General features: G+C 36.2%; 1 protein-coding gene across 2 annotated transcripts in view; it reads left to right on the top strand.

The window, feature by feature from the left end:
* The window catches only part of NEGR1 (neuronal growth regulator 1), an 810,652-nt gene that overhangs the window by 520,551 nt on the left and 266,626 nt on the right, over positions 1-23,475 (top strand). For both annotated transcript variants that reach the window (XM_046645643.1, XM_046645644.1), the window contains exon 4: positions 22,904-23,035. In XM_046645643.1, coding sequence (XP_046501599.1) covers positions 22,904-23,035 — 132 coding nt within the window. The remainder of the gene's footprint in view (positions 1-22,903; positions 23,036-23,475) is intronic.

Here is a 23,475-nt window from a genome sequence, read left to right as displayed (position 1 = left end):
ATAAGTAGGAAAATATGGCCCATAATGAGGAGATAAATCAATTAACCAAAACTGATCCAGAACTGACACAGATGTTAGAATTAACAGATATGGCATTAAAACAATTTTCATACCTGTATTCCATATGTATGAAAAGTTGAGTAGAGACACAGAATATCTATCTATCTATCTATGTATCTTTCTATGTATCTATCTATCTATTTATCTAACTAACTGACTATATTTTCAGAAGACCCTAAATGAACTTCTAAATATGAAAACTACAATGTATGATGTGAAAAATTCACTGGATGCAATTAAAGGTAAATTCGATTTCACAAGAAAATATCAATAAACTTTAGTATATAGCCATAGAAACTATCCAAAATGAAACAGAGAAAGGAGAATTTTTTAAATGAATATAGGGTCAGTGAGCTGGGGACTTCAATCAGCCTAATCTTTCTGTACCTGAAGTCCCCAAAGGAGGGAAGAGAAGGGGAAGTTTTAAGAGACTGAGCATCTAATGATGGAAAATTTTCCAAATTTGGTAAAAACTATAAACCCTGTGAGAAGTTTTCTTTTTCCACCTGACACAAGTAAGTGATGTCTTGTCCAACACCACTTCTCCAAGTCTCTGACCGGATTCCAACACTTCAGTTCAATTCTGACACTATCTATCTGAAGTTAGTATCAGAACCCACAAGTTAGGGGGGCCCTGTCCCACAAGACTGCCCCCTCCACTCCAGAAGCCAATCACAACTCTGAGACCACTAATATTTCTGTATGACGGGCTCTAAATTGGGGCTTCCTATGACCTCCTCTTCAGATTCAATAATTTTCTAAAATATCTTACAAAACTCAGGAAGGAAATTTACTTATGTTTACTGGTTTATTATAGAGGATACAAATGAATAGCCAGATGAAGAGGTGCATAGGGCAAGGTCTAGCAGGGTCCTGAGCACAGGAGCTTCTGTCCCATGGATTTGGAGGTGCACTACTTCCCCTAGCACATGAATGCATTCACTAACCCAGAAGCTCTCTAAAGCCGTCATTTAGGAGTTTTTATGGAAGTTTTGTTACATAGGCATGATTTGATTAAATTGTTGGCCTTTGGTGATTAACTCGATCTCCAACCCCGCTTCCCTCTCCAGAGGTTGGGAGATGGTGCTGAAAGTTTCAAGCTTCTAATCAATTTTTGGACTTTCTGATCACCAGCTCCCATCTTGAAGAAATCTAGGGGCCCACCAAGAGTCACTTCATTAGAACAAAAGATGCTCCTATCACCCATATCACTGAGGAAATTCCAAGGGTTTTTGGAGCTCCATGCCCAGAACTGGGAACAAAGATCAAGTATCTTTCTATGATGCTACACCTGGAGACCAAAGATGTTCAATGCAATCCAAGCCCAGCAAAGATGAAAAAAACCACTACATGAAAGCAGATCGTATACAAATTGCTAAAAGCCAGTGAAAACAGAAAAGTCTTAATAGCAGTCAGAGAAAAAAATACAGTATAAGAACAAAAATAAGGACATTAGATTTTTTGTCAGAAACTATGCGAGCAATAGTATGATTCTATTTAGTTAAGATACTAGGAAACACAAGCTAATGTATGATGATGGGAGAAGCAGTGGTTTCCTGGATGTGGGAGTTGGGGGGTGTGGGGAGCAGGAGGGAAGGACTACGAAGGTAGATGAGGCAACTGTTGAGGGTGATGGATATGTTCATTATCTTGATTGCCATGATGGTTTAGTGGGAGTATTCATATGTTAAAACTTATAAGATTGTATTTAAATATGTGCAGTTTACTGCATGACAGTTATATCTGAATAAAGCTGTTAAAAATAAAAACAAGAGACTGGCCCTGTGGTGTAGTGGCTAAGTCTACCACACTCCACTTTGGTGGCCAGGGTTCATGGGTTCAGATCCTGGGCGTGGACCTGTACAACTCATTGAGCCATGCTGTGGTGGCAACCCACATACAAAATAGAGGAAGATTGGCACAGATATTAGCTCAGAGCTAATCTTCCTCAAGCAAAAAGAGGAAGATTGGCAATAGATGTTAGCTCAGAGCAAATCTTGGTCACCAAAAAAATAAAAATAAAACCAAAATATGCATTAAATGACCAAAATTTCTTTGTGTATTCCATACAACACCATGCAAAATATATGGTTCTTGTATTTTATAGATAATTAAATAAGCCAGCTATGTTAAAAATGTTTTCCCAAGTCTACTTAAATTTAAAAAAAATACACATCTATCAAACTTTAATGTTCATGTATTCTCATTGTTCCTTGTTATACAGACAAGCTGAGCAAATTCTAAAAGATCATTTTGACTGTAGGAAACAAAAATTATGGACATCATATTGTCATATGAAACATTATACTCAGTGAAAAGTCGGCTCCTAATGATAAAGATCATATTTTATTTCTTAAATCCCTTAATGCAGCTGAATTTTATTCAGCAAACAAATGAATTAATAAAATAAATGTATAAATAAATTAGTTAATGACATTTATGGTTTATTATATTTATGAAAATAGGAAAGTTTATTGTATGTCTGAGGATGAAAGAGAGGAGGTGGCCTGTGCACAAGGAAAGAGTACGGGAAGAAATCAGACATGTCAAATGCATGCGTGCCACTCATGCATCCTGAGGGGGAACTTGTGTTTGCAGCATCATCTCACTGTATTTACAATTATCGCCTTCTAACTGGTCTTCCCTCTTCTGTTTATGCCTTGTCAATTCATTCTCCAGAGATAAGCCAGAGTGATTGTTTTAAAACATAAGCCAGGTAATATCATTTCATTGATAAAAACCCTCCAAGGGCATCTCCTTATACTTAGAATAAAATAAAAACTTCTTACCTGGCAGAAAACCATGTGTGAACTGACTTCTAGTCTCCACTCTTATCTCACTTCCTCTCCCCTTCTTGGCCTTTCTGTTTCTCAAACCTTCCGTACTTGTTCCTGCCTTGGAGTTGTTTCCTTTGCTTGCATCATTCTCTACCAATTCTTTACATGGATGGCTCCTCCATCACGTTAAGGTCTCAGCTTAAATGGCCTTTGTGCCTATCAAACCCCACTCATCCAGTGACAAAGCAGTCACTCTTTATCATATCACTTTACTTCAGTGGTTCTCAACTGGGGACAATGTGGCCCCCCAAGGGACAGTTGGAAATGTGTGGGAAAGATTTTGAGATGGAGATGACCGCTGCTGGTGTCTAGTGGGAAGAGGCCAAGGGGGCTCTAAAGATCCCACAGTGGACAGGGCAGCCCCCTCCCACGCAAAGAATGATATGGGCCACAATATTAGCAGGGCCAAATTTCAGAAAACTTCCTCGATTTTAACTCCCTGCCCATCTTGTATAATTATCTGATATTGTTCCCTGTGTTTACCTTTTTCTTTCATCTTCTATACCTTGATAGACTGGAAGTCCAATGGGAACAGAGACCTAAGGTGTGTTGATCACCCTTATATTTCCAGTTCTTAAAGTAATGGCTGGCACAGGATGTTTCGTCAATAAGTATTTACTGAATAACTGAATGCCACCACATTTTCCTTTAAAAGCATTATATAGGACTTGAGTATTTCTACAATGACCTCCATCATCAGCTGGAGACATGTTTTCCCCAGAGTATAACTTGAGACCAAAGGACAGGGAAATCAACTTTCTACACGTTTTGAAAAAGAAAAGTGGCATAAATACCAGAAATCTTCAGGGAAGGAAAGCTGCCAAGCACACAAGATTTACTCAAGATTTTTGAGTAAAATTCTTTTCGTAGCTTGTGAAATAAATCTACTTCCCTAAATCTCTGGCAGGGTCAATGATTTGTGTTTAAACGTGTAAACTCTTTGCATCTCTGATTTTTCCTCTGTCATGCTATAAATAAATTAACACTTTTATCTAATCTCACTTGCTTCCACCTGTTATATTTGAAAAGATATTGCTCTGCCAGCTGATGTTTTCTCTTAGAAATGACTATTGACCTCATTGGTCCAAGGAAAGGTAATAGTTTTAACAGTTGATTTCCTGCAGGGAAAGAATCCAGAGGAAGCAAAGATTGTGAATAATGGTGCTCACTTTTAGGCAGATTATGAGAAAACGAGGAGTTTTGAAGTCATGAAAGCATCTATCTCTAATAGCCCTCATAAAAATAGCTGATTATACCTGACTCTACTTTATTTTGTCCCATAACTCCTTCTCTCCCTGGTAGCTACTTTGTTCTGGCAGATTAATCAAAGACAAAAATCATGGCTGTGGAAATGAGGTCAGGAAATTTGCTCAGGCTCACAGTGTCAGAACCAGGACTTGACTTTAGGCCTTTTACGGGAAATAGAGACCAATAGGTTTGTATGTTTTACTGCTTCGTTAAGTGTTTACATTTTAAGCAAGAGTTTCTAGGAAAAAAAATGCCTTCAACTAAAAGAATAATTAATAATGATGGAATTTTAGGCATAAGGCAAAAGCCGGAAGTGGATGTAGTTTACAGCTGACAAAGCTTTTGTACCCATTTTATCGCGTCACCCATGCATGTGAACAGACCATTTGTACCCTGCTCTCTGATTTAGCTGCATAGACAAAAGCACTTAGGGCTTCAAAGGAGTTTCTTTTCCCTCCGGTTGCATAGAGATAGTCTTGACAAAGTCAATGGGTTTTACCACTTTTATTGAACCAATGTATTCCTATCACCAACTAATATATTCCTCTATACACTGTGATTATATTGTACAATAGAAATACTTCCTTTATTTGTCTAAAAAAATTTAATTGCCCTTGGATATCTATCATCTCTGCATTCGTTTTTTTTCTTCAATATAGTTGTCATTTCCTTCTTATTTCCTCTTATAATCATATAGTAATATCTAATAATCAAAAGGAGAATGATTGTATTCCATTGTCCACCTTTATCACAACTACCTTGTCAGTTTAGCTTTCTTTTCTTAGTGAATAGGCAGTATAGAGATATAGCCATCAGGTTGAGCACATGCCCCTTTATGGGTTCGTGAAATTATATTTTGTAAAACTAGAAATTTTTGAATCCTAAGTACTCTAAAGTTTCTGCCTTTCTCACTTTGGTCTTGACATTTAGAAGACAGTAAGGTCTATGTAATCTGTCCAGAAACTTTAGAAAGATCCAGTAATGCAACAGTGATAGAAGGTTTCCCCCTCACTGCAAGCATGAGGTCCCCAGAAGATGATGATAACAATTGCTTTGCATCCATTGTTAGATAATAGTTCCAGATCCACCAAGAAGAGGGCACGGTCTATTGAGGAGGTAGCAGACGCAGTGATGGTCAAGGTGCAAAGGCCAGGCAATTCATTACTTTGTATATTCATTCCTGTTTCATTCTCTGGTTCTTTTATTCAATTACCTTCCATTCTTTAACTTAGCAAATGTAGCAAACATTTTCTATGTATTAATAAGCCAGAACTTTTGAGTTCCCTGTTTCTAAGTTACTGGCTGTAGGAAGAGTAGGGAGTTAAGAACAGAACCTCCTCATTAAGCCTCATATATCATCACATTGGTTCATGTTCAAGAAGGGCTAACTAACCAAAATGGTCCTTTTGCAGAAACCAAAGGCTTAAGGTTTTTGGGGCAAAACCATGATGGATTTTAGAACTCTTTCCCCAGAGAGTGGCATAATTTTATTTCCTCAAACTCTTTTCCATGACACCTTGTAACTCAAATTCTTAGTTTATCCATTTCCCCAGGACAAGCTTCAAATATGAAGTAAGCAGTACTGTTTTGCTTATAACAGAAAATCTTATGGATTTTTTCCTTTAGATTTGGGCGAAGTTCTGTAAGAGGGATCAAGGGATTGGTACAAACAAGGAGACTTCTAAGCATACAAAAGGGATGCCTGGTTTACTGGGAAGAGGATGGAGTGTAAGAATAGAGACAGAGGAGAATATAAAGGGGGCAGAGATGGAATAGTGACATGACGACTGCTTTGATTTCTTTTAAACATGTTGCAAGAGTTTTTTTAAGAAATCTGAATGCGTAAAAAAATGACAGGCTCTCATATACATCCTGTGATACTTTACATGCTATTTGAGGATAAATAATAGAAACAAATATTTGGAATTTGTAAAAAGTAAAACAGAACAAGTCAACTGATAATAAAAGGCAGTATATCAAATTTTGAGCATTTTAAATATTAGTAATGCATCCTCACAGACAAGATTTGCCTTTACTGCCTTCTATGGCATCTGTATTAGTTTACTAGTGCTGCCATAACAAAGTACCTCAGGCCAGTGGCTTAGACAACAGTAATGTATATTCTCACAGTTCAAGAGGCTAAAAGTCCAAGATCAAGATGTTGATAAAGTTGGTTTCTTCTAAGGGCCCTGAGGGAAGAATTTGTTCCAAGCCTCTCTCTTTGGCTTGTAGATGGCCATCTTTTCCTTGTGTCTTCACATCGTCTTCCCTCTGTGCATATGTGCGTCTAAATTTCCTCTTTTTATCAGGACACCAGTTCTTGGATGAGGGCCCACTCTAATGACCTCGTTTTAACTTAATTATCTCTTTAAGGACCCTATCTGCAGATGTGATCACATTCTGAAGCACTGGGGGTTAGGATGTCAATATATGACTTTTTGGGTTTATGCAATTCAGCCCATAATAATCAGCGTTGTTAGTCAAAAGCATTTATTGAAGCATTATATTTCTTTCTGGAACAAACTTCTATTAGACGTTCAGTGTAGCTTAAAAAAATAACTGTAGATTAAGTCCTTGACCTTGATGAAAATTATGAAAAATGTACAGACACACAGGAGAGTTCTGGCACATGAGTAGCGTTAGCTTACAGAGCTACATAAGCACTGGGCTGTTTTATATGACAGAGAATAAGAGAGTGTCCATGACTGGAGTTTACTCAACAAAAGTAATACTAGGAACAAAACAATTCCTATTTTCAGCTGTGGAAATGAGGAACGAATAAGCTGAGAGATATAAAGCCGTACAGTGAGTTATAGGCATAGTGGAAGCATGAACAATATTTCCTGATACCCAGTTGAACCTTCTGTAACTGCAACTATTGTCACTTGGAGAAGATGGTTTTATTAGACTACAGCATATATAGACTAGTGCATTCAGATAAGTTACAGTACTTGCAAATGGAACGTTAACAGAGGTTTCACATGGTGCAGACCAAGAACATATGGCTCCATTCAGAGAGACAGTAAATACATTGCAGTAATGGACTCAACCTGGTCAGAACAGAACCTAGCTGCAAACAACCATATAAACAGTGACAGCCAGTTCCTTTGCAGGCATTTATTTTCATAATCTATCCCTCTGGACGAAGGTCTGCATGTTAGGGGTGGGGGTGGGAGGAGGTGGAGAGGGTATTCTTCCCCAGTATACTGTACGATATATCATCTCGCTTTTCTCTTTTTTTTGCAATTTAAATTTTGAAAGGAAAAACAATGACTTACCTCCCCATTGAAAATTGAATCAGTTATTCTCCGGGGAAAATGAGTCTCAAACCATCAAATGTAGAGAGGCTAGAAAAATGGTCACAAAATCCAAAATGTGTGAAGGCAGTTAGAAAGGATCTGTTAGCAGCATTGAGTGACTGAGATCTCCACCTGATAGGACTAGGCATAGGTGTTGTTTCCTCCACTTTAAACCATCAGACAGCTTCTCTGGCTCTGTCGGCTTTGCTTAGCAAAACCAAATTACGTTGTGAGATCTGACAACACAATTCTTACCTCTTAAATACAGATACTGTCGGCACTGAACAGCACATCTTAATTTCAACTTTATTTTTATTAATGCATTTTTATCAATAAAAATTTGTTTTAATTTTATTGGGATTTTGCACAGGGCTTTATACATGTTCTTGCATTTGATTCTCCTAGTAGCCCTATGAAGTACATATTATTTTCTTTCCTCATATGAGAAAACTGATCCCAAGAGAGGTTAAAAGTGTTGCCCCAGGTCACATGAAACCCAGTGCATCTGCTCTGAGGCCCACATTCTTTATTATTTCTTTCTTTATAATTGTTGTAAAATCTCTCCTTTTTTTGGCAAGGGCATCCATCTGAACACATTTTGAGATAACTGTTGATATCTGTCTACTTTCTGAAGATGCTAAATGACCTTTTGAAGCCTCTCTGTGATTAGTCACTTGAATGTTACTTGATGATCTCAAGGCAATGTCATCACTATCATAGCATTCTTACTAGGCACCATGCTTCTTTGCTTTCTGTCTGCTCTGCAAATATTTCTGTTTGTAAACAAAGTAAAATTCCAAGATCCAATGGTAATATCCAATACAAAGTCATCTAATCTATTTATTTTAACATAGTTCTCCATTATATGTAATATTGCTATTTTCCAAATATCTTTGGCTTTATATTCTTATGTATGATGTCTTGATATATCCACACATTACTTAACGAACCTCAAAACACCACTAGGTGTAGAGACGTCAAAAGTATATTTTCCTTTATCTTGGCTTTACATTTCCTAATTTCCTAATGGCCTAGGAAAAAAAGGAAAACAACCAGTTTATAAGAGTGTGGATCATAATATGAAAGCAAATTAGAATGCCAGAAGTAGAGCTTTTCCAAGTACTAAAGTGCATAAAGAATTCCTTCCATGGGTCTTCAGTAAGTGGCTGTTGTTAGTGCTGTTGAGTTGATTCTGACTCCTAGCTGCCCCGTTTATAGCAGAGGGGAACATGCCTGGTCTTTTAGTGCCATCCTCTCACCTTCCAGTGCTCTATCAGGCAATGTTCCACTGCTGTTCCTAGAGTTTTTGTGGCCAGTATTTTGAGAAGTGCGTGGCCAGGTCCTTCTTCCTAGTCTGTCTTAGTCTGGAAGCTCCACTGAAACCTGTGAACCATGGGTGACCCTGGTGGTATTTGAAATACTGGTGGAATGGCTTTCAGCATCACAGCAATGCACAGCCCCCACAATATGACAATTGACGGGTGGGGTGACTCCCTGACTGTGGTGGTGAGAGTGCTGAATCCTAACCACCAGACCACCAGGGCTTGCTGAGTAAGTGGACACATTGATTATCGCAGTAGGACGTCAATCATTTTTCTGATAAAAATATAATAGGAAGTTTCGTATGGTCTTTCTTAGAATGTCCCTCATTGAAGACTGGTATGATAACACCAAAGCAAAATTTGGTAAAGGAAATTTTAATAAGAACTAAAATAAAGTAGTGAAGAGGTACAGTTTTCTAATATACTGGCATATCTGAAAGGAGAAATTTAAAATGACTTACAAAATGAATGAATTTCCTTCATGTAATCCTTTATGAGTACTATTTCTTTACGTGAACTTATGATAGTAATTAAATATCAGAGAAGTCAAAGTCTGATCACTGGCCAGACTCTGGAGTACAGAGTATATTATTCACAGAGGGCTCTGGGTCACAAAGCTAATATAATAGGGTGCTGAAATGGAACATTCAGCTGAAATCCTATGGCAATAGATAACAAAATGAGTTGTAATTCGTATTACCTCTATGGAACTTCTAAAACATGATTAACTAAGAACCAATTAGAATACTCCTAAAACTCTCTCTTTGGATTGAAACTATAAAGAAGAGTCAATCAGAAATACTAGAGATGAAAGACACAAATAAAACAAAATATGGATTCCCTGAATGCTCATGTGGACACCATAGAGAAGCGAATCAGCATAATCGAAGATAGACATGTTGAAATGCTCCAGACAGAGGAGGAGAGAGAACTGAGGCTAAAAAGAAATGAAGAAAGTCTCTGAGAAATATCTGACTCAATGAGGAAATGCAACATAAGAATTATAGGTATTTCAGAAGGTGAAGAGAAGGAGAATGGAGCAGAAAGCAATGCTCAAAGAAATAATAGCAGAGAACTTCCCAAATTTAGGGAATGAGAGGGAAACATGTGTGGAGGAAGCTTTCAGATCTCCTAGATTTGTCAATGTAGAAAGACCTACTGCAAGGCATATAGTAATAAAACTGGTAAAAAATGAATGACAAAGAAAGAATACTCAGGGCAGCAAGGCACAAGAAAATAACCTACAAAGGAACCCCTATCAGACTTTCAGCAGATTTCTCTGCAGAAACCTTACAAGCTGGAAGAGAATGGAAAGACATATTCAAAACTTTAAAAGATAAAAATCTTCAGCCAAGAATACTCTATCCAGCAAAAATATCCTTCAGATATGAGGGAGAAATTAAATCTTTTCCAAACAAAAGCTAAGGGACTTCATTACCATGAGACCTCCCTCCCCCCGCAAGAAATCCTCAAGAAGGCGCTCATACCTGGACAAAGAAGAAAAGGGAGAAAGGGGTCACAAAACACAGAGTAAGGAGATAAATAGGTAGACAGAATCAGAATAGGATAGCAAATATTCAATTATAGCATTAGGCTAAAGGGAAGGAAAACACCAAAAACAAAGACAATCTTGTCACTTTAACCACAAACTCACAACACAAGTTAGAGTAAGATATGAGAATAATAACTTAGGAGGGGAGGAGGAAAGGGATTGAATCAGTTTAGACTAAGGAAATAAGAGGCCAGCAGAAAATCGACTATGTTATGCACGAGATTCTAAAACTCTCTTTCCTTGTATGACTAAGAAGGTTGGGAAAGAGGAATTTTGGTGTGAGTTCTTGGGAGAGTGCTGTGCCACACACTGCCCCTCGTCACCAATGTTTGGTATTGTAAGTCTTTTTGAATTTGGCCATTTTAGTGCATATATAATAGTATATCAATATAGTTTTGTCTTTAAATTTACATAAAGTGAAAAAATCACTCTTTGTAGTGTACAATTCTATGGGTATTGACAAATGCATCATTGTGTATCCACCACCACCACAGTCAGGATACAGGACAGTTTCACCTCTCTAAGAAATTCCCTCATGCTGCCTTTCTGTAGTTAGTTAATGTCCCCTCCCCCAACACCTGGCAAAAACTGATCTATTCTTCACCTCTATAGTTTTGCTACTTTGAGAATGTCATATAAATGAAATACAATATGTAGCCTTTTGAGTCTAGTTTCTTTTATTTAGTGAAATGTCATTGAGATTCATCAGTATTGTATATAAAATGAATAATTTTAATGGCAAGTGGTATTGCGTTATATGGATGTACCACAATTTGCTTACTCATTCGCTAGTTAATGGACATTTAGGTTGTTTCCAGTTTTTAGCAATTGTCAGTAAAGCTAATATAAACATTTGTATTAAACATAAGTTTCTATTTCTCAAGGAGTGAGAATGCTAGGTAGCATGGTAAATGCATGTCTAATTTTATGAGAAACTAATAAGCTGTTTTCCAAAGTGACTGAATAATTTCACACTCCCACCAGAATCAGAGAAGAGCTCTAGTTGCTCTGCTTCCTACCAGCACTAATCAGTGATTTTGTTTTTGTTTTTAATTTTAACCATTCTAATACATATACAGTGGAATCTTGTTTTGGTTTTGCTTTTCCTAACTCTTAATTACTAATTGTGTTCATTGTGCTTTGATGTGCCTATTTACCATCTGAGTATTTTCTTTAATAAACTATCTATTTAGATCTTTTGCCCATTTCTTTATTGAGTTGTGTTTTTACTGAGTTTTGAGACTTCCTTATATATTCCAGACACAAGTCCTTTGTCCAATATGTGATTTACAAAAGTTCTCTCCTATTGTGTGGCTTGCCTTTTATTTAATTAATGGTGTCTTTTGCAAAGCCAAAGCTTTGTTTGATTTTGATGAAATCAAATTTATCAGCATCTTCTTGTATGGTTTGTACTTCTGGTGTCATATCTAAGAATTCTTAGCCAAAGTCAAGGTCACAAAGATTTTCTCTTTTGTTTTCTTCTAGAATATTTATAATTTTATGATTCACCTTAGGTCAATGATCACTGTTCAATTAATTTATGTATAAGATGTGATATATGAGGCAGAGTGGATAACTTTGCCTTTAGCCTCATCTTAGGGGGAAAGCATTTAGCTTTACGTCATTAAATATGAGGTCAGATGTAGGGTTTTCATCGAAGCTTTTTCAGGCTGAGAAAGTTTCCTTCAATTCTGTTTTCTGAAACTTTTAAAAAAAATTTTGAATGAATGTTTGATTATTTTCAGTTGTATAACCAGACTTTCAATCTTGGAATAAACCACACTTGGTCATAGTGTATTATCACTTTTAAATATTGCTGGGTTTATTTACTAAAAATTTGTTAAAAGATTTTTGAGTCTATCTTCACAGGGAGTATGTTTTTTCTTTTGATGTCTTTAGTTTTGATATTAAGGTAATATTATCTTCATAAAGTGAATTGGGGAGTTTTCCTCCTCCTCCATCTTCAGAAAGAATTTGTGCAGGTTTGATATTATTTCTTCCTTAAAAGTGTAATAAATATGATCCTGGAGATTTCTGTGTGGGTAATTTTTTAATTATAAATTCAATTTCTTATAATTGAATATATATTAAATATTCAGGTTTTCTATTTCTTCTAAATAAGTTTGTAGATTTGTGTCTTTTAAGGAATTCATGCATTTAATCTAAATTCTTGAGTTAAGTGTTAGGTGGTTTTACTTATTATTTGCTGATTAGCCATTCAGTTTTTCTTATGACTTTAGTAATTTCTTCTCTTTCACTTCCAACATTAGTAATTTGTGTTACCATTCTTTTTACTCTTTATCAGTCTGGCTAAGTTCTAGCCATCTTTTAAAAGACTAGCTTTTGGTTTCATTGATTCTCTCCATTGATTGTCCACTTTTAATTTTACTAATTTCCACACATTATGATTTCCATAATTTTATTTGCCTTAGGTTTTATTTGTTTCTCTTTTCTATCTTCTTAAGATGAAGTCTAAAGCATTGACTATAGGCCTTTATTCTTTTTCTGGTGTTGTTCCATCATTTTCTGGCTTGTATAGTTTCAGACAAGAAGTCTAAGGAATTCTTATTTCTGTTTCTTTGTATGTAATCTGTATTTTGCCTCTGGCTACTTTTTAGATTTTCTCTTTCTCACTGGTTTTCAGCATTTTGATTACAATGTGCTTTTGAGTGATTTTATTTGTGGTTATCCTGCTCGGAGATTCTAACTTCTTGGATTTGCCATTTTATTGTATGCATCAAATTTGGAAAATAATTAGCCTTAATTTCTTCAAATATTTTTTGCTATACCCTTTATGGGACCCTAGTATCCATATATCAGAAAATTTTATATTGTTCTATATATCACCAAGACTCTGTTTAATTGTTTGTTTGTTATTTGTATTTCTCCCTCTGCTTTAGTTTGGATAGATGTTAAATGAGCTTGCTATGCCTTCAAGCTTCATCTTATTTTTTGTTTTAGTATCTAACCTGCTGTTAATTTCATCCAATTAATATTTCATTTGAGATATTTTGTATTCCTATGTCAAGAATTTTTGTTGGACTAGGGCTATTTTTTTCTATTTTGTATACTTCTCTTCATTGTATTCATGTTTTTGCTTAAATATTTAAACATAATTATAATAGGTTGCTATTTTAAAATCTTTGCCTGAGAATTCCATTATCTTTATCATTTCTAGGTCTCTTTCTGATGACTGACTTTTCTCTTAGTTATTCTTTACAATTTTCCTGCTTCTTTAAATATACAGTAATTTTTTTATTGGATACTGGAAATTGTGTTGTTATATTGCTGAAAATCTGGATTTTGTTTTGTTGCTTTAGAAAGTGTGGAGCTTTTTTCTTACAGCAGATGTGTTACTTACAGATCATTTTGTCCAATTGAACCCTGTTTTTAAGCATTAAAGAACAGGTCTCAAAGAGTGTTTACTCCAGCTCTTTTTCAGCCTATAACTAAGACGTAAGCCTGCTAGAGTCTTTGCTGAATGCTCTGATGATTACGAAGGACTCCCCATTCTTGATAGTTGGAGATCAAATGTCTCCTCACCTTGTTTGAGGTCTAGGAATTGTTCAGCCTGCAAACTCTCCAGTGGTTCTTCCGCCAACTTTTGAGATTTCTCCCTGTGCATGCACAGCCTAGTCTTCAGTTAAGATAAGGAAACACATGCTGATTTCTGTAGCTCTTTGTCTGTGTGGGTTCCTTCTCTTTAGAGCTCTGCACCACTACTCCTAGCCCCCTTGACCTGCCAGAATTCCAATCTCTCTATGCTCAATTCAGTAATGACACTGGGCTCTGGTTTACACCTCCCTGATCATGGGGTTTGAAAACTGCCTCCAGATAGAAAGTCATGGAGATCAATGGTGGGGCTCACCTGATTTGCTCCAGGGATCCTGGTTATGTGTTGCCTATTGTCCAATAGCTGAAAAGAGCTGTTTCATATATTTTGTTCTTTTCCATAGCAGTTTATGACAAGAAGGTATGTATGGTCTTTGTTCCTAAATATAACTGGGAGCAGAATTCCAAAGTTATCTTTTTAAAAATATAATATTTTAAAATATTCAAATTTGTCATACTCTTATTTACAACACTCCAATCATTCCTTAAGTTAAAATCCAAATTCCTTGGAAAGCTAAAAGACTTTCTAGGCTCTGACTTCTGCTGAAAACTCCAGCCTCACCTCTACCCATTCTCGCTAAATTAATGCTCTCACCTAACCAAACTTTTAGGAATTTTCCTTGAAATGATGGTAGCACAATTATGACAGCATAGCATCCTATATTTACCCCAAATATAGTACTTATCACATTTTATTGAAATTGTTGATTGTACTTTTTTTCCCAGGTAAATTGTAAGTTCTTTGAAAGAACAGTCTTGCTCACTAGTCAGTGATCTTGCATAATATCCGTTGAATGCATGAATGGAAAGAAAGAAATCAGACAGGAAGGAAAGAAACAGTTGGTTGTGGGCTGATTTAAGAACTTTCCTTCAGTGTTGTCTGGTGGACTATGATAAATACGTAACAAAATAATTAAAACCTGGAGCTTTTTATTTACTGGGTTGCTTTTGTTTGCTTCTGAAATCTGCCACAGTCATTTCAGTAGATGACTTCCATAATTTCATCTGCCCAAACACCCTCTTCTTCACTGTTCCTTCAAACCTCACTATTTCTGGCTCTCACTCCTTCTGTGCTCTAACAAAACTTGCCAGTATCACATTACCTATTAGATTTGTGGTACATTCTCATGAAAATATTTTGTTTCCAAAGCAATCTTGTAATTAAATTTGTCTTTCTGACCTTCACTCATATTTTTCAGAGGTATTAATGAACTCAGAAACTTTATAAATTAGACCACACATTTTTCTTTTTCTGCTGTCTCTGAAAGTTATAGACAAATTACAATTTGTATGTCGAAGTAGAGCTGCAAAGACTAATGAAGAGCTGTGGTATACAGAAAAATGGCCCCCAAAGCTATCCATGCCCAAATCCTGGAATCTATGACTATGTTCCCTTACGTGGTAAAGAGACTTTGCAGATGTGACCAAGGTTAAGGACTAGAGATGAGGAGATTATCTCAGATTAGGTAAATCAACTCAATTTAATCACACAAGTCCATAAAACTAGAAGAGGAGGACAAAAGAGTGGTTCAGAGAGATGAAACTGGAGAAGAGGGAGTAGAGACTCAAAGTAGGAGAGAGACTTGTCTCACCATTTGCTGGCTTGCAAGATGGAGGAAGAGGTCCAGGAGCCGAGGAATGAGGGTGGTCTCTCGAAGCTGGGAATGGCCGTCCACCAAAGAAGTAAGGAAGTTAGTATTATAATAGCAAGAAATTTAATTCTCCCAACAGCCTGATTGAGCGAATAATCAAGTCTTTGGAAAGGAATCTCACACTGCCAACATGTCGATTTTAGTCCAGTGAGACCCTATATTAGTTTTATATTGTTTCCGTAACAAATTACCACAAAGTTAGTGGCTTAAAACAGCACAAATTTATTATCTTACACTTCTGTAGGTCAGAAATCTGGTACTGGTCTCACCAGATTCAAAGCAAAGTTTTGACCTACTGAGTTTCTTTTTTTATGCTCTAGAGGAGACTCAACTTCTTGTTGTCAGCCGAGGACCATTTCTAGTTTCTAGAGGCCACAGTTTTCCTTGGCTGGTGCCTCCACCATCTCCATAGTCAGCAGTGATGATTTATCACATCTCTCTGGGGTTCTCTTCTAACTTTTCTCTTCTACTTTTAGGGACTCAGCAGATTACATTGGGCCCTCCAATAGAATCTCCTTATCTCAAGGTACTTAACATTAATCCCATCTGCAAAGTCCCTTTTGCCATGTAAGCTAAGAGAGACACAGATTCCTGTGACTAGGACATGGATATCTTTGAGGGACCCATTATTCCAGTTACCATAGACCAGTGCTGGACTTCTGACCTCCAGAACTGAAAGGTAATAAATTTGTATGGTTATAACCAATAAGTTTGTAGTAATCTGTTATGGCAACCATAAAAATCTAATACAAAAACAAATAACATTTTGATTAACATCTATAGAGGACTTTATAGTTCTAAGAGCAAGGATTACATACATATGACCTAATTTAGTTCTTGCAGTGAAGAAGCATTTTTATTATCACCATTTATAAATGAGTGAACTAATGCAGCATTTCAATGGTATGTAGATCAGGCAGGTAGGTTTTGGCATTAGTTCTGAGTTTCATATCTGTCACTGTGTCCGTTGGCAAGATATTTAACCTCTTTAACCATTAGAGTCTTATTCTATATAATGGAATCTACCTCATACATTTACCTAAGTTAACTGAGGAATTCATAATAAAAGTATTTAGCATGGTACTTTACACATAATGAGGAATCAACAAAAAATAAATATTATGTTTATGTGTGGTGACATGGTAAATAATGAATAAGATTAATCTTCCTTATCTAATGAAATGGAAAATTTTCTGGACTTTCTATTATGTTATCTTTCTTTAATTGTATAGTCAAAGAATATGTATAGAGGTCATACTAAACACAGAATAAAATGTATCCTTTTATATCACAGAAATTAAAGTATAAAAGGAAAGATAAATATTTTAAAAATTACTGATAATTAAATAAGTAATATCAAGCTTGTATATGCCACATAACATTAGTGCAGGATTTTCTTGTTAGTTTTGTTTTTTGGAAGTATGTAACATGAAGTTACTGTGCAGAGTAGTGAAAACTCAGTCAGTGTTTCTCTGAGGAGATATTGTTTAGGCAGAGATCTGAAGGATGAAAAGAAGTTCCCTGGGTGAATTGAAGGATAGTGTTTTGGGCAGCAGTAAGATCAGCTATATGAGGAGAAAGAGGCGTAAGGACCTTCTATCAGCCTACAATTCCCATCAGAAACTCAAAGCTGAAAACCATCTTTGAATGCCATTTTTAGACCAGTGACTATTCAAGGATAGTTTATGTATATTTAAGCAAGGATAGAAATTAATCAAGAAGGTTGAATTGTCCTTGGGAATTCAGGCAGAGAGGAAGCGACTCCAACATGAGATCCACCTTCAGTTTCCTCTGCAGATCTACAAGGCAGATGCATTTACTGATCTCCTACAGGGACATGAGAACTGAACTGGTCATTGCTGTTAATGCCTCATGAGTGACTTCCTTATTTTCATTTCTGGTTCCAATTGAATATCATGTTAAGACAAAGGCACCGATTCTTGAATATAGTAACCTCTCACCATGAAAACAGTATTTATCTACACCAACCTCCTTGGCAAGCCTAAACCTGTGCATCATAATACCGACTAATAAGGTTTTCTTTTTTTCTAATCCTGTGATGTATCGCATAGTGTTCTAAGCACTTTACTTGCATTAACCTGCATAATCCTCACAACACTCATACGAGTCAGGTTCTGTTATTATCCTCATACATCACAGATGAGTAAACTGAAGGTTAGATACCTTGTATACGATCACATAGCTGGTGAATGGGAGAGCTAGGATTTGAAGCCAGGCAGGCAAGTTTTAGACCCCACGTGCCTAATCACTCTCCATGGTGTAGTGCACAGAAGAGATACTTGCATGATACCAAATATGCTGGTGGATAGCAAGCTGACAGGAAATAATTACAATCATAAAATGTAAATGAAGCATTCCAAGGATATTTTAAAAGTTCAATTGCAAAGTACCATTTAGTAGTAAATGGCTATGAGACTCTAACAAAATATATTCCCTCGGAGCAGCCTTGAAAAGTGAGATGACTGTTTCTGGGCAAGTGTTCAGGAATTAAAATTACCCGGCAAAGCAGTATGAAATCATTGGCATATCATCTGAGTATGTGCATTCCAAGATCAGTAACTGAGACAGGAGTCCCCTAGAAGAGCTTTGAGAATTACTTAAGAGGTAAAATTGACAGGAAACAGTGACTGATGGATGTATAGACTGAGATAAAATGTACTGTCAAAGTTGATACCAAGGTTTCTGACTTGAGCAACTGGGTGATGGTCGAAGTGCTCACTGAGACTTAGAACACAGGAGGAGTTGCAGATATGGTTGGAAAGGTAAGTTTGCTTTTGGTGTGTTGACTTTGAGATGTCTGTGAGGCATACAAGTGGAGATGGCCAGTTGAATACGTGTGTCTAAGACTCAAGATATAGATATGGGCTAAATAGATCCATCAGGGACTTGTCAATACATAGATAGTAATGAATTGCAAATGAATGAACGAGATCCCCTGAAGGAGTGTGCTCAACGAAAGAAACAGGAGTAATAGGACAGAAACAATATTTGAGGAATGTGAAGATGTGAAAAGTTTTGAAAAAGTGAAAAAAAAATGGCCAGAGAGGTGAGAGGAAAACTAGTGAAGTATAACGGCCTAGAAATCAGGGGAAGAGAGATTTATTTTGTCAGATATTTTTCGGAAACATATTAGTACTTTGTAGAAATCTAATGCTGTGGCTAACAATTTCTCTATGGAATATAAAGTATGTTCATGGCCTTACCAAACCATAAAGCCAAATCTAGATATTGTTTAGTGGCCAATATAGAGCTCTTTCTGTCCAGTTCTTATCAGAAATCAATATGAGAGAGAGATTATAAAGCATAGCTGCACACTGTTTTCCAGATTTCTCTTTGAAGATGTGATAATAGTGTTATCATTGAAAGCTTGTGGAATTTCTTCAGCTCTCTATTTTTTGAGAAGTCCATCTATACCTGGAAGAGATTATGCACAAAGGAAAAACTATTGTATAGATTATAGATAGTACTTACCTTTTTTTCTTCAAAATTGTATTTAAAGTTTTTGTTAGTCTTTATAATCTTGAAAAGAATCTTTGATAACTGTACAGAGGCTGTTCTCACCAGTGCCATCACCTGTCACTTCAGGATGTCAGCAGGATGACACCTCTTTTTAAAGTTCTTTCTCTTCCTCACAACTCTGAAAGAGAAGTGGCAACTTCTTCGAATATAAGTGTTTACTTTAGTTTAGATTCTCTGTGCTCTATCCTTACAGGGCTTTATTAATACATTAATCAATGTATGTATTTATTTGTTCAGTTAACATTTACCAAGTGTATGATGTTTCAGGAATTGTGCTTGAGCTAGAGACACAGAGAAGAACAAAACAGGAACCGTTGCTGCACTCATGGAGAATGGCAAAATCTGTGACAAGAAAAGAGCTGCCATATCACAATGTGTTTCTGTCTCACCAACATTTATAATTGATACCCTGAGAGATAAAAGCATTGCACAATGTTTTTATAACTTATCTAGATTTAGAATGAGTACCTTAGGATAGTACATATCCCCCATAAATATTGTAGTCTTGGCTTTGGTAATACTCCCCATCCACGCCTTAGCTCCCTACATCCCTTCAGCCTTGGTCTTTCTCCTCTACTTTTGGGACTAAGTTGAGTTACATTGCATGAACTGAATTGTCCTCTGCATTTTAATGTACTATATCCACATTCTCTCTCCTTGTTAGAAGAGTAATGGGAATAGAGGGAAAGCCAGACAAGTGTCTAAAGACAAGATTGGTTTCTTTGGGTTCAAAACTAAAGTAAAGAATTACTATATAAAGCGCAAAAAAGTCCAAAGAGGCAACCGAGCAAATTACAGACAACTAGTGAACTCCAGGGTTTAAATCCTTGGCAAAGCAACCAGAAGTTTCAAATCTGGAATTCAAGTCTAGTAAGATAAGTCTGAGAACAGAGCAAGGATTAGTTCAGGATGGAAACCGAACTATTTGTGTAAGAACAAGAGAATACTCAGAGCTCGCCTTTTGCACTAGCTGATGTATGGTGAATGGAATATATAACAGGCTGACTTAAAGTACCAGGAATCCGGTAGGGAAATTAAGATGTTGACCATGCGTTTATGCTTTGTTTTTCCTCAGTGTCTTTATATTAGTGTTATATTACTGATAGCTAGTGTTGGCAATGGCATCCATTCACTGCCTCTGTAGCTACTGATTTATGCAATGCATCCATATTTACCAGTAATTCTGATAGTTGTAAATAAGGACATTGTTCAGTGGTGGGGTTGAAGAGGAATCCCTCAATACGGTTATGTAGGTTGTGCAGTGAAACATTCAATAGATGTGAATGATGCTCTCTCTAGTTGAGTGATGTCCTGGTCCTGATGTTGGTGACATTTTGTCATACGGCTTCTTGTAGTTGCTCTGAATTTTTCAGAGTCTTCCATTTAGCTATTTAGGAGAGAAAAAAAAAATACTAGCTTCTTCTTTAAGAAACCTATTGCTTCCCTCTTTTCATTATTCACTTTGTTTCCTGGTATGCATACAAATTAATGTGTTTCTTTCTATCCTCCGTACTTTAAAAGACTGTTCATAGTTTTGTAATGTTTAAATAGCAAAAACGATAACACTTATACTCATACACACTATATTTAATGGTTTATTTAAGAAGTAGACAATAGTTGATTATTCAAACAGGTTATAATGTATGCTTGTTATCAAAAGAAAGCATTTTGGGGGATATAATTTCTTAAAATTATGTCAGAACACAAAAATAGGAATAGCCAAAAATATTTTAATATAGTTAGATCCTAACAAATTTGTTTTTACAAAGTTGTACAATAGTATACCTTTTCACTTGTAATTGGCTTCACTTTGTACAGCCCAACTGGGATATTTAATTCTGATATGATGTATCAATTCTCCTCATATTTAATTTCCATTTAATATTGCCTTTAATTTATAATTCAAGTTTTACTTTAAAAATTCTTGGATGTGAATAAAGATTTTGTCTTCCCTATCTTTTTTTTTTTTCAGGGAGAGATTTGCCCTGAGCTAACATCTGTTGCCAATCTCACTCTTTTTTTTTTCCCCTCCCTGAAGCCCCGTTACATGGTTGTATTTCCTACTTGTAAGTTATTCTAGTTCTTCTATGTGGGATGCCACCACAGCATGGCTACTGACAGATGGGTGGTGTGATTCTGCGACCAGGAAGTGAACCGTGGCCACCTAAGCAGTGAGTGCTGAACTTTAACCTCTAGGCCATGAGGGCTAGCTCCTCTGTATTTTTCAATAGTTTTCACAGACACGTTTACCTGGATTATCTTTATTGTAAGGGTGAAATTAAGAGCAAAAGAAGGGAACAATGGAAAATCAGTATTATATTTGTGTATTAGAATCAAAGCAGGCCACAAGTGTGAGCTAAGAAAATGATTGTAAAATCAGATTTTAAGAATATGGACTTTGAAGACAACTGTTGCTTTTGTCAGCTTACCTCTGTATACCTGAAATAGCATATCAGCCAACCACCATGTTGGAAGTATAGCTCTCTCCTGTCTAGGATGTGTGATCAGCCAAATAAATGGAGAGGTGACTTAATCATATTCTAAACATTCCAGGTTTCCATTAACAAAGTTACAGTTACCTGGAGGGCAGATAGTGTGGCAATTGATGTAGACTCAGAGAATCTACAGAAAAAAAAAATTGTTTTAATTGAGATGGATCTTAGATTTGGAGCACCACAACTAAATTTCATTTTGTTTTATTCAGATAAAATTGAATCTTCTTACTAGATTTCTAACTTCTGCATTACAATAGTTTTGGCAACAGAGTAAGATGAAAGCAGCAAATAAGACTGGTTTTTGAAAACACATCATTTAATGGAATTGTTTCATTTTCCAATTCTCTTTGGTATGCATTGAAATGTGATTTTTCAAGGCCTGTGCAATGAAGGAGAAGGGTCCCCCTCTTGAAATTCTCATAGGTCCATTCTTCCTTTGCCATATCTCTGATAGTCAATATCCTTCCTGCCCAATGATTCTCTGCTTTCAAATAAATAAAAATTCTATTATTTCAGAAAGTAGTCCCTTTTCCCAAATCTCATTCATTTAGAGACATTCTTTCATCTGTGATTTTCCTTACATTTTTAATCTACTGTTATTTTTAGTCAAATAGAATGTTTTCCTTGGAATATTAACAATTAAAGATAATTTAGTTTGTTTTTATGACCACTTAACTCTTAGTTTGAGTCATAAAGTTTTTTTCTGAGGTTTATTGGGTAGGTTATATATTGTATATAATGTATCTCTCTTGGAAACATTAATAACTTTGGAAACTGAAATGCAGCAATGGTTTAATATATCTTTACGCTCTTCTCAAGCCATCTGACTTGAAACCTTGAGAACGAGTATGAGATTTCCCCAAAAGAAAAGTAACATTTAGTTAGGTTAAGTGTCAAATTGCTAGCTTACGCTGTATAAAAGTCAATATGTACCAAGTCATAATAGTGAATTTCATCTACAGTGCTAGGAGGTTGTTGAACTCAATTACAGAAATGTGCAGAGCTCTATTTGATGTGTGACGAGGTTAGGAGACCACAATCAATTAAAAAGAACACATGTATATCCTGTTCTGGGGAAACTGTTGTTATAGTATCCTTGTTCAGTTTCTGCTTTTTTCTCTGACTTTTCCTCTGAACAGAAGAGAACAAAGGGTTTAATAATTCCCCAGTTTCATGTGGAATTGTTTTGTCTGCAATATCTAATAGGAAGACGTGAGATTGTTGTTTTACTTGAATGAAGCCTCAGGCAGCTACAATTAAACATGCTATAACTTTTATTCTTGTAGCAAAACCGTTTGAAAATGGACAATATTTGGACATTTATGGAATTACAAGGGACCAGGCTGGAGAATATGAATGCAGTGCGGAAAATGATGTGTCATTCCCAGACGTGAAAAAAGTCAAAATTGTCGTAAACTGTAAGTCCCGTCACCTTTTATCAACATAACTTCAGAGAAAAGAGAAAACATCTGAAAAATTCTGTCTGAAATTTGTGTGGCTGTTTTTTAAGCGGTGGTTTATTGATAAAGACCACCTACTGACAACGAAAATGTGTATATGTTAGAATAGTGTTCAACTGTTTTATGTAACATCAGTTGTCCCAAGTAATCCCACGGAAATTCAGTATGATGTACAGATGGAAATGTTTCCAATAGCTTCCTACTCCCTGGCATTCTAAACTATGGTATCCTTATCTCAAAAGCACTGTAAACACATGATGTTTTCTTCATTCTCATGGGTTTCACCTGGAGTGTATTCCCACTAAATTTAAGTGTGAAGTTCCCAGTCAAACCTGATGGAAATGAAGTGTGCTATTCTGCACTCAAAGATGAGATCAGTTGCTATGATGCTCCTTTTA

Source organism: Equus quagga, chromosome 18, assembly GCF_021613505.1.
Source record: "Equus quagga isolate Etosha38 chromosome 18, UCLA_HA_Equagga_1.0, whole genome shotgun sequence".
In the NCBI taxonomy this organism is placed as follows: Eukaryota; Metazoa; Chordata; class Mammalia; order Perissodactyla; family Equidae; genus Equus; species Equus quagga.
This window is presented reverse-complemented; position numbering and strand designations above follow the sequence as displayed.